General features: G+C 39.1%; 1 protein-coding gene across 2 annotated transcripts in view; it reads right to left on the bottom strand.

The window, feature by feature from the left end:
• The window catches only part of pcxb (pyruvate carboxylase b), a 286,683-nt gene that overhangs the window by 53,907 nt on the left and 220,416 nt on the right, over positions 1–12,360 (bottom strand). For both annotated transcript variants that reach the window (XM_034136581.1, XM_034136582.1), the window contains exons 13-15: positions 7,707–7,851; positions 7,499–7,588; positions 665–886 (exon numbers count right to left, since the gene is read on the bottom strand). In XM_034136581.1, coding sequence (XP_033992472.1) covers positions 665–886; positions 7,499–7,588; positions 7,707–7,851 — 457 coding nt within the window. The remainder of the gene's footprint in view (positions 1–664; positions 887–7,498; positions 7,589–7,706; positions 7,852–12,360) is intronic.

The raw sequence follows: 12,360 nt of genomic DNA, 5'->3' as shown, positions 1-12,360 counted from the left end.
AAATGTGACTAAAACTAATAACCATTTTCGTCTAAAGACTAAATCAAAAATATCTGCCAAAATGAACACTGCTATGGTCTGTAAGTTAGAAAATAAAGCTGGAGAAAGGACACGCTTAGTTATCTTAGCATTGAGAGTGGAAGCAGGGTAAGGGTGCTAGCCTAGCTCTTCATTGGCTAATTCATCCTTACAAAAACTGAAGTATAGAATATTATTGCACATCATGAGAGCTATTCCTCATATTCTATACTGTAAAGGCACATTCTCCTGTATATTTTGCTCATTTCTGTTCAATTGCTATATTTATAGCTCTGATACTTTCAATTCTGATATGCTGCATATTACTTGAGTAATAGAACACATTGATTTTAGCTTTGTTTACTTATTTTTATTTTCAAATTTATATTTTATTCATTTTAAAATTGGATATTAGTTTTTAAAATGGCTTTAAAAAGACTTCGATATTATTTGTACAACTTAATTCCTGTTATTTTGTTTACACACCAAAGCAAATTCCTTGCATTGATTCACAACCTGACTGATGTACATTTCCCCGCTGTGGGACTAATAAAGGATTTCTGATTTTGATTTTGATGCTGATGATTTTCCGGTTGTATTTTATGGTGATGAAAACATTCCCAATAGTCAGGACCCAGAGACTCACCTCCCCAGTTCTCCAGGCTGTAGAGGTTGTTGAAGTTGTGGCTGACAAACGGCGAGATCTTCTTCAGGTCGTGGGTCCGAACCCTTGTTGCCAGGAGCGACTGGTGGGCATCCCTGAAGGTGGTATCCATTAGCAACAGACCCTGGTGGGCACGGACAGCCTTGGCGAATCCCTCCGGACCGTCACGCAGCAACACGTCGCGGAAACCCAGCGGAGGGTCTCCTGATGGGGAGGAGGGAGAAAAATATGGATAAGAAGATTAATGTGGGGGTAAAAAGAGAGTCCGAAATCAAAAGGGAAATAGTTTTGTGGTGTGTGAGTAATCCACATCAGATCATAGGGAAATACTTTTTAAAAACACCAAACTACCAGGCTGTGCAGAAACGGATAATAAAGAGTGCATTTATAACTGAAAATAGATATATAAATAGATGCTGTAACATAAGTATATCACAACAAATTAAGAAGTTGTTCTTTTTCTCTATTTAATTATAATAAAGTGAATTGATATGGCCTTGGACTTTGCAAAACTGGACATATCAAGAAACCCTTTATTTCTCCAGTTTATGGGCTCTCAGACTTCAGACCCTGCATAGTGCCGGGCAAGATAAACACTACCATACTGTAACAAGCACCCCTCCATAGGTAAACTGATGTTATTGACACTGAGTTCCCTCTCAAGTCGTGCTGTGAACAAGTCCAGCACTCTTCATAACTCCCACTAATGACGTGGACAGGGCCTTCACTAATACAGAAGAATAAGCCCTGCAGCCGGATTATTAAACACATCACCCACCGATTTGTAAAAATGTCTTTCGCCGGCTGACACTTATCGTCATGATCAGCTACAAAAAGTAAGCAGCACCTGGTGTACAACAAGGGACTGTACAGTCGCCACCTGAAGGCGATCTGTTCCAGGATGGCAACTATTTCAATTCTCACAAATCTCAATTTATTTCAGACTTTTCCATCCTGTCACTCTGTTTTTAGATCCCACAATTCCCCATCATGCAAAAAAAGAAAATACACTAAAAATATATATTTGTACCCATTTCAGCCTGTTTTCTTTGATATTGATTTGCCAAAGTCATAAGGATTAATCTCATGCGACATTGTACATATTTTACCCTAAACCACAAATGAAAAACTCAGGATTTCCCAAAAAGGAAATGTCATGTATCACAAAAGTAATAGGATTCCTCCTCTGCAGACCATACATGTCTCACCAAAAAATAGTGCCAATCCAGTTTTTTGACATGATATTTTAATTGCCAGATAGAAATGTCAAACTCCTGGCTAAATCAAATTTCTTGAAAACCTGGTATGGTTCATCCCCTGGGGACAATAAATATATATTTAAAAAAAATAGTTCCAATCCTTCCAATTAATATTAAGATATTTAACAGTTTAAATGGAAATGTGTATTTCTTAGAAGGGCTAGATAACATGTCACCAAACTCAGTGGGGTTTATCCAATGAAGACCATGAATGTTGCTACAGAATCTCATAACTCTCTATCTTAGAGTTATTTCAGTCTTGACCGTAGTGATGTAGCATGCTAGTACGGCAATGACAATGACCTGCATCTGGCAGATACACAAGAGAAAAATTACATGTATATCCATTAAGAATGTTCCAGAAACCTTGCTGTATGCCCCCATTAGGAACCCAGGATGAACCCTGTCGGACATGCTGCCATTAAATAAGTGTTTCTGGTTAGCATACTAACACTGTTATGTCACATACAGTTAGAATTAACATGGACTGTCAACGCTAAAAGCCTGAACGAGGAGGAATGGAAACAACTGCTGCGCAATCCCCAAGACACATGCTTATGTTTCCAGTTTATAAAAGCTAAATAGTCCTTAAAACAAACAAATTAAACAATACAGAGACCTTCTGTTCTCACCCTGCTCCCTCCTCTCCATGCCTGGCAATTAAACACAAGCACAACCAGAGGCATTCACATATTGGAAGTCAAATTGGGATCTATTTTTGCCCTTGTGTGCGCGATCATCAATCAATTAGACTAGTTAATGAGGTACTATCTGCCCGCTTAGTTGTCCTCCACTCACGGCCTTTCCCTCCCTCTCTCTCAATATTCGCTCTTGACCTTTTATTGTTGTACTTCATCCCTGAAAACAAATGATCTCTGCCATCATTTTCTCTAAGGCTGGTCTGAGCAGAATGAAATCCACACACACACACACACACACACACACACACACACACATCTCATCGCTGCAGCAAATAGATACGGACACTTTGAACTTATCAAGATCTGTGTATAATACGGCGGCGTGGGAAACACACCCACACAGAAAAATGATTTACACTTAAAGTCTTTCACAATTTGTCTCGCAGTCTTACAAAGTTGCTTTCTATGTTTGACACATCGAGGACACGAGGGCATCTGTAGTGGGACAACACTGAATATATAGCAGCACAGTGAAAGTTTCCTATAGGAAGGTAGTGTGAGTGGATTAATGTGCGTGTCATATCATACATGCAGAAACAGAGAGCGCTAGAGACATGAAAGTCCCATGGGTGATGTATATGATAATTGACCCATTTACACACAAACACTTTCCCTAGCATTGAAAACACGTTACTCCCACTCACGCTTCTTTCACTCTCCTCCTTATCCCAGATCTGTCTGCTCCTCTGTTCCCTCTCTCCTCCTCCTATAGCTTCACAGAATCAGTTTATAGTAGTAGATAGAGCGACTTCTCACAGATACTCCTTTATTTGTGATAACAGCCTGCCTCCTGAGAACCTTTAACTGTCAGATCCTGGTGGAGCTGCTACATGTAATCAGTGCTTTATTAAAGTCAGTTGTGCTGCAACAGCTCATCAAATTACACCTGTACATGGCAGCTAGATGTTAGTATGAGCTGTAAGATACGTGTAGCCTATTGTCAGCTACAGAGACGTTTAATCATTCTGAATTTAGAAAATAAATACTTGGTTTTGCAATTATTTATTTGATTTGTCCATGTATTTATTTTGTTCAATTAATATAAATTAGAGTCTACCAATTGTGTGATACATCTGCTTATTTTTATATATTTTTTTAAAATACTGGACAAATATTTTAGTATTTGTGAATGTGGTTAACGCATAGTAGGAAAATAAATATTTTCCTTTGAGTCAAGAAAATGCCTTTTTTTAACCAGCAGAAATACAAACTTTTGTTCCATATGTCTATATTAAAATCCTGTTTCCTTAATGAAATTCTGGGTATGTGTATTTGCTATTTAAATGTCATAAGACAATTATCATTTCAATTCCCTTTTAAGACAATACTACATGGACTGAGACTGATGGGACTTATGTTTTGTTTATCCCTATGTGCATTTCTGCTCCATTAAAACTAAAAGCAGAAGAATAACGTTTTTTTTTAAAAAAGTCTTCTTACTTCTTCAAGTCTTAAATGTTAATTTAGCTGTTTTCTATTCGCCATAACTGCTCAAATCCAGCCTGCTGAAAACCTTTGAGTGGCATTACTGTTCAAGAAATTTGTTTTCCTCCACAAAGTTCTATGGGAAGAGAGCAACACACAAACTGAGAGGAACTGTTTCAAGAACAAAGACAAAAATAAGTTACCTTGCCGAACACACACCCAGAGTATCTTGAGGTTTCAGAAAGCCACATTTAAGACTCTTTATGACTCATTTTAAGCTACCTGGAAATGAGTTCTGGAGCTAAACAAAACAACAAATACAGCTCTTTCTGTTTGAAGATGGCTAATGAAAGCATCAAAAACTCTAGGCAGGGAAGAAAGAAGAATAAAAACAGAAAACTAATTAAAGAAATTAAGTATGTTTGTGCACAGATTTTGCACATTTGACTACAAACTACCCTTCTACTTTAATTCTAAGAATAGAAATGCAGGCCACAAAGTGGACAAAAGCGGTCTGTCATTTGTATTAGTCATTATTCCTAAAGCTAGCTCAGACGCATCTGGTGATTAACCTCTAGATGTCCTCCATTAAATAAATCCAGACAATAATTGGAACAAGGTGTACTTGGACACCATCAATGAGGCACCAGCAATCAGCCTTCACAGGAACGTTTTACAATACAAACCCTAATTAGAAAATAATGTCCTTTCAGTACTTCACATGTCCTGTCAGGACCCCATTGGCCTTCATTTCAGGAGCACTTCCTCCCTTCTGTCCTCAGTGTGGAGGGAACTCCCCAAGAGTAGATTAACTTCCTCCTTCCCCTAATATGTATGTGATGTTTTGACACTTTCTGATCTTCGCTCCTTAGCAAAAGTCCTTAGATCAATTAATTGGACCATACGAGAATGTATTCACCACCATATCTACCTTCATAGTTACGTCATGGGTGAGTTGAACAAGCTTTAAAGCTCGCCATCAATTAAAAACCTACAGAAATGATCATGTGAAAAAGGAAATACAGAAATAACAATGTTGCTATATTATTTCTCATTTATTCATGGAGGGGGACCTCATGATTCATGTTTATATTATCAGGAGCATATCTTGAATCACAATTACTTTGTCCAGGATAATCAATAAACTTATTTCCCAATAAATGTATCTCAATCATGTTGTCTATCTCTGTCTCATCTATCCATGTCCCCCTGCCTCTCCTCTATGTCCTCATGACCATTTCCCCACATGTATGTATTACGCTGCCTCTATTTTCATAACCCCTTTCCCGCCTGTGTCCCTCCCTCCACAGAGTGTGATAATACAGGCCTAATCCCTCTCTTCTCAATCCCTCCGTGGAATGAAAGAAAGGATATAAGCACATTACAAATCTCATTACTAGGCTTTAGGTATGCCTCTGTGCCGCATACTTCATCAGCTCCTTACAGTAGGTAAGTGGGGACATGCACACCAGAGGACGTGTGCCTATAGTACAGTACGAGTCTGTGTGATCTTCCAGAGTAAATGCACGTGTGTTCGCTGCATAAGAGGGGCGGGCGATGGTGGCAGTGTCAACACTAGATTTGCATAAGTAGACAAGTGTAGGGGAAGCACGGAGACTCGCTAACTCACACGGAGACGTGCAAACACGGCGGATCATTCTTCCCTTTTCTCCTCCACCCCGTTCCACTGTGCACGGTTTTTAGATGTCAGATTCGATTAGTGATGCCTGATTAGGATTCATATTATTCACATTATTTTGTTTTAGGTTCGTGTTTGCTGTGCACGCTGGGGTATGTGCTGAGGCAGAACAGGGTGCTGATAAACATGTCAGATTGATACAGCGGACTGTTTTGTTGCTGTCAAAGGGAGCAGCTGCAGAAATGCAAGGCAGTTAGCACCCCGAACGAGCGTTAACACTGGAGCACGGTGGAGAACGACTAAAGAAAGCATCATTGTGAATCGGCCACTAAAACTGGCATCAAATGAAAAAAAAGACAACTTTATACACATTTGTAAGTTTATATAACACATACAGTACCAGTCAAAAGTTTGGACACACCTAATTCAAACGATTTTATTTATTTAAATGATGTTCTACATTGTAGATTAATACTGACAACATCAAGATTATAAAAGGACACATTATGTACAAAAAAGTATTAAACAAACCAGAATATGATTTTAATTTTAGATTCTTCAAAATAGCCCACTTTTGCTTTGATGACAGCTCTGCACTCTCTCGATCAGTTTCATAAGGTAGACTTTTTTTGTTTACTACATAATTCCATATTTGTTCTTTCATAGTTTTGATGTCTTCAGTATGAATCTTCAATGTAGATTGAATAATAAGGTGTTTGAATAAGAAGGTGTTTCAAAACTTTTGACTGGTACTGTATAAACTTGTAAAACGGAGCATATCCAATCCTCATCACTTATCTTATCGATTGGTCAATCAACAACAAAAATCAGCTATTTTGATAAACGGTAAAGTTATTGTTGTTCAACATTTCATGAAAGCCCCTTCCAGCCCCTCAAATATGGAGATTTCTTTCTTGTATCTGTTTTATATCATATTTTGGGAATATCTTTAAGCTTTGGAAAAACCACAAATGTATTGATCAAACGATCAATCTAGAAAAAAATGGTCTGTATACTCGATAATGAAAGCAAGTGGTAGTACATGCCTTAGTTAAGCCTTTCAGGGACCCCCATTAACTCTGAAGTTAGGGTTAGGAGAAAAGAAACCCAGCATAGCTCAGATCCAGAACCCCTCAGAGACGGGCCTGGCTGCCGGCCTTCTCTGCGGGGGTGCTGGTGCAGAGCGGAGTGAGAACAACTTCTGCCTTCACAAACAATGAAGTGCTCCCTCTCTCCGCTGTACTCACAGCTCAGCAGAGCACTCTGGGCCAAAACCCTTTTCCTCCCTGAGTGCTAAACTGAGCCATTTAGGAAGGCCTTTCCCGCCTTCAGCTATCGGACGGCTCGACAGCCCATTTGTCATTCGGCGGGTGCTTTTATCCAAAGTGCCCTCCGGATCCACAAGTGTTTACTTTTTTTAGCATGGTAGCCCGAGGGGAAATGAAACTCTGAACCCCTGGCTTTGGCGGTACCTTGCTAAATGAGTCCAAAAGTAATAAATGCATTTGAAAAAGGATGATGCATTGTTGTATTATCATGGTAACATTTCCTGTTGTGCCACTATCTAAACACCATATTAAACTATCAGTGGCCGACACCTCGTCCTACACACAGATATACACGGTGAAAACAAGGCTTTTAAAACAGCTTTTTTGCACAAACTGCTTTGAATGCACTGGTGCACTTTTTCTCATCAATGTGACTCAGGAGTTGTAGCTCGGTTTGCATAATACGGCGTGACGGACCTTGAATTATGCATGGTGATTTGCTGAATTGCATTAAATTGACATACCCAAGGTAACAGGGGGGATGACAGGGTCTATGGAGGAAGGCTTAGCTTTGACTGGAATGGGTGTGGTTGGTCCGTTCACCATCACATGACCTGAAGAGGGGGATAAAAGCAGAACATATATTACACACTGAGCATTCTGTTGAGACAATGAGGAAAACACAGGTGTTACGTGACAGCATCCGAGTGCGTGTGCCGTTTACGAACTGACCCAGGTAGTGCAGCAGTTTCTGGGCCCGGTTCTGAGTGGGTTTGAGGTTGAACAGCTCCTGGTTCTCGTCGATGAACTGGGTGTCCACGGTGGAGTTGAGGAACTGGTGGTTGGAAAACACATTCTGCAGGAACGGGATGTTGGTCTGGAGAGAGGATAAACAGAGGAGAGGGTTTTCATTTGTCGTCTTCTTTACACAAAGGGTTTGTACTGTTAGATGCAACTTGACACAAACAAATACAAAGAGACGAGAGTCCATACAGCAATCAGCTCACTCTCTATTCTACGGAGGAATCACTTGAAAGAAGAGAGAGCAGTTCTTTTGGAGACAACATCTCGCTTCAGAGCTTGTTTTAAATGTTTGTAAAATATAACTTCACATTGATAAACGCACAAATAATGACACCAAAACCACATTCAAATACTAAAGAGCACGTTAAACGCTGCGAGAAAAACACACAGGCAAAATGTCAACAGTTGGAAGTAATTACATCCGTTTAGATTTTGTTGTTGTTTGTTTTCCTCAGAAGTATTATCACGCCAATTAAGTCCCCTAAATTAACCAAGATGAGGAGAGTGAACGAGAAAGCACAGAGAGGAAAGAGATGTAATTGTTTGGAGTTCATTTCATTACTACATTTGTTGCCTTTCCTTACTCTCGTAAGCACGTTTTAACAATGTGCCATGTCTGCTTTGAATTGCTGTAAGAGGCGGAGGGAGAGGGTGACAGAGGAGGGAGATTGATGGGGGGGGGAAAAGGAAGGAGGTGAGAGATTAGCAGAAAGAAAAGCAGAAATGTTATTTGAAGGGATTCAGTGAAAGGAGGATATGCTAATATGGCCTGGGAGCAGCAGTAGATGCGTTTATCACTTTGTAATGTCCCCGAGGGGAGGCTGAGAGTGAAGGAATGTAAACTGGGTGAAAAGATTATTTCTCAAAGTTGGCTAAAAACTGTCTTTGCACACGACGCCAAATGTCAGAGTCTTAAGTGGCATTTAAAGCAACGTAAACCCCTGCCACTCATGACCCCACATCTACTTTATTTTCTAAATGTCTACTCACAACCAGAGCTCAGAAGAAAGGAAAGAGTCCCCGAGGACTTCCTGGGTATCGGGTGTGAAGCCCGCCTCACTTTCTATATATAGTCTACGGATAGATCTCACACACACACATCCCGCAGATGGACAGAAATTACTACCGTGTTTAGCCGACAGTCAATCACTCAGGAATCCCATAATTGCGAGCAGGAAGTCGAGCAACACACAAACCTCACTTAGCTCATTAGCAGCAGTGAGAGAGATCAATGAGCTCGGGTGAATAAAGAACATGTTTGTCATACCAATAGAGACAACATGAGGAATACATCCGAGGAATACATCCAGAGTTAAAGGGAGAGTGAGAGTGATTTACATTAGGAGCAGAGAGGAATATAAAGAGAACAACGGCAATATTAGTATTCAAAGTTGGATCATATAAGTCTAATCATTTATTGAATATTTTTGGGGCAATTAGTCATGTCCATTGGATTACAGAAATGTGCTATTTCTAAAGTAGTCTGGGTTTATTACAGCTATTTCTTTTTTGTTATCTTATTAAATATGTCCGATTATGTCCTACAGAGTACATATTTCAGTTGGCAAATAGAAATCTTATTCTAGAGAGAGGGAAAGAGCAATGTTCACTTTTTCTTTTTATGCTTAGATACTCCCAGCAAGGAGAGAGGAGAGGAGAGGAGAGGAGAGGAGAGGAGATTCATATAGCCATGCCTCGGGCTTTGGACCTAACAGTAGCTGCTATATGATTTCAGTAACATGGACATCTTATTTCCTTTATTTATAGCATCTGCCTATATGAATCTTGCATTACATGTGCTTGCCCTTGAGGAACCATGCAGCCCAATGTGGATATCGTCTTATTGAACCTTTCTTTATCATCACAAATTACAAAATGCAAACTGGCAGAGCAAGCTAGTGAAGTTTAGCTTAGCAGTAGGAATAGAAATAGAAACTAGCCTGGCTCCAAGGCAACACTATATGCCTCTAAAAATAAACAATATGAAAAGAAAACATACATATAAAGTGGAAATAAATGTTTCCCGACTTTGCAGACTGGCGGCCCCGCTGTGCTAAGCTAGGCTGGCTACTGAGGCCTTTTTTATGAGAGGTTTTAATCTAACTTGCACTTGCTTAAAAAGGAGATGAGGTTATGAGTGGGTGAAAACAAAATTAGACTCCAATGGAACTGCAACAAGGAGTAGTTCAAGGTCAAAAAGGTTTAATAGTAGAACTAAAAGATATAATAAAACAGGAAAAGGAAAAAGACACATGTTTTAATATTACCTTCTTTGGATAGGATGTTTTTATAATCGACCTGGGACATTTTCACAATTGGAAATCATCTCATTATTTTCCTTTTCCTTTATCTTTGATGTCATATTAGTGTTAATTTCGTCAGCAATTTTTTAATTTAGTTTTAGTCATAGTCCTGTGTTAAATTTCCTTTTTCGTTTTAGTCATATTTAGTCACCTTCATCCTGTTTTTATTTAGTCAAGTTTTAGTCGACTAAAAGTCTGAGCATTTTAGTCTTATTTTAGTCGACTAAAACAGTAACTATTTTAGTCAAGTTTTAGTCGACTAAAAGTCTGAGCATTTTAGTCTTATTTTAGTCGAAGAAAACTAATTATTTTAGTCTATTTTTTGTCAATGAAAACTGTTGAGTCTTTTTTAGTCATCAGATGATATAGAACATTTCAGTCAAACTAGTCTAGCCAAAACCAATAATTTGTCATTTTAGTCAAACTTATTTCACAATAAGATTATATCTTGTCCTTATTTGATGAAAAACACAGGTTGAATGATTAAGAATGCAGCTTTGCAGAGAGTATCTGGTCAGGTTTGTGGTGTTTTTACCAGCTGTGTTATGGCCACATTGCTTCCCTTCTGATAAAACAATGCATTCGCTTTTTTTCTCCTCCTCATTGTAGCGAAAATGGGCCCAAATATCACATCGTTTCTTTCTCCCAAGCAGTGGTGGCTTTATACTTTTTCGTTGTCAGTCATTTTGACAGACAAGATCGTAACATTTCAGTCATAATCCATTATTACCCGTCGAGTGCAAAATGTATCACTCACTCGTGCTGACGGGGGGGTGTTGTTTCCATTTTATTTTCTGTTAAATAAGGTTAGTTAGACCATGAGTTAGACCCGAGTCTTCCTGACAGTTCACAGTGTGCCGCTGTCCGGTGTATTTCAAATGTACCGCGGCGCGCGGCACAGACACACAGCTGCTGCACCCAGCCGCAGCACCGGAAATTGAACTGCTGGGAGAAAAACTGACTATCAGAGATGTAACGTTATCTTTGATAATATTTCGAGAGATTTTGGCAGTTTTTATTTAGTAAACTACATTTTCGTCTCGTCACTTTTCGTCAACGATATTGCATGTTGATTTCGTTACAGTTATTGTTTACTGCCGTCGGTGCCGTCTCGTCATCGTCTTGTTTTCGTCATGGAAAAAAAGGTCGTTGACGAACATATTTCGTCATAGTTTTAGTCAACGAAATTAACACTATGTCATATTAATCTTTAATGTATAAACAACTGAGCATAACGAGTAAAAAAGCAATCAAAAGGTGTAAATAAAATAAATGACGTGGAAAGGCAGTGTCGAATGAAAGATAAATAACACAAACAGCAGCTATTAATGAAAGACTGAGAAATAATGAAGAGGGAAGAGAGACGCCATTAATACACCGACGTTTGTCCTTTTCCTCTCTGCTGTTCCAGATCAATGTGTTCATTATCAGGCTGTGTGAAGCCTGTGGCACACACACACACACACACACACACACACACACACACCCTATAATGATGTGAAACACACTCTCTAAGAAGGCCCACACACACATTTATGTCTCACTTCCCAAAGTCTGTGGCATGCGTTTCTGTCAAATATATCTTCATTGTGTTAAAATCAGCTTTTAACAAACAAATATCAGTAATGCTTTACAGAAATAATCATACAGTTATTATTATTATTCAATTATAAAGCATTTTATTATGACTTCTTAGGTCAAGAATAATTTCAGAATTGGTGGTCATTCAGTTAATACTTTCTTTCATATTTCTAACAGATGTTATGTATAATAATGCAATTCAAATCAGACCCGTTAAACAAATTAAACAACATTGTGTGTGTGGTTTGATGACGTTTTTTCTCCCTTTATTTTAAATAAAACGTTCTGGTGTCATACAAAAGTGTTACCAGAAAAGTTAGCTTACACCCTTTCTATGAATTTGACTCACTAGGCTCAGTATCATAGGTCAAAACACCCAAACATGATATCAAGTTCTGACTATATCGACTTGTATTATCACGCTGCTGCTTTTATCACCAGGAAGTCTGTTTTATTGCTCCTCTAACTCAGCGCCGGTCGTTATCGCTCTTGTTGCAATCAGCCTTACTGAAGATTGCAGCAGCAACACAGAGGTGAGTATTGATGCCCTGGGACGGATGCTGACTGCAAACACAACATCACCTTCCAACCACTCGCTGCAGGGCATCTGGACTGGAGCTATGTGATCAGCTGCACACATGGCCTGCAGATGTTGTTATCCAACATCAAAACGCAGTTCATATAAAGTGATTAACACC

This window comes from Trematomus bernacchii, unplaced genomic scaffold, assembly GCF_902827165.1.
Source record: "Trematomus bernacchii unplaced genomic scaffold, fTreBer1.1, whole genome shotgun sequence".
Classification (NCBI taxonomy): Eukaryota; Metazoa; Chordata; class Actinopteri; order Perciformes; family Nototheniidae; genus Trematomus; species Trematomus bernacchii.
The sequence above is the reverse complement of the archived record's forward strand: the minus strand, read 5'-3'. Positions and strand labels throughout refer to the sequence as shown.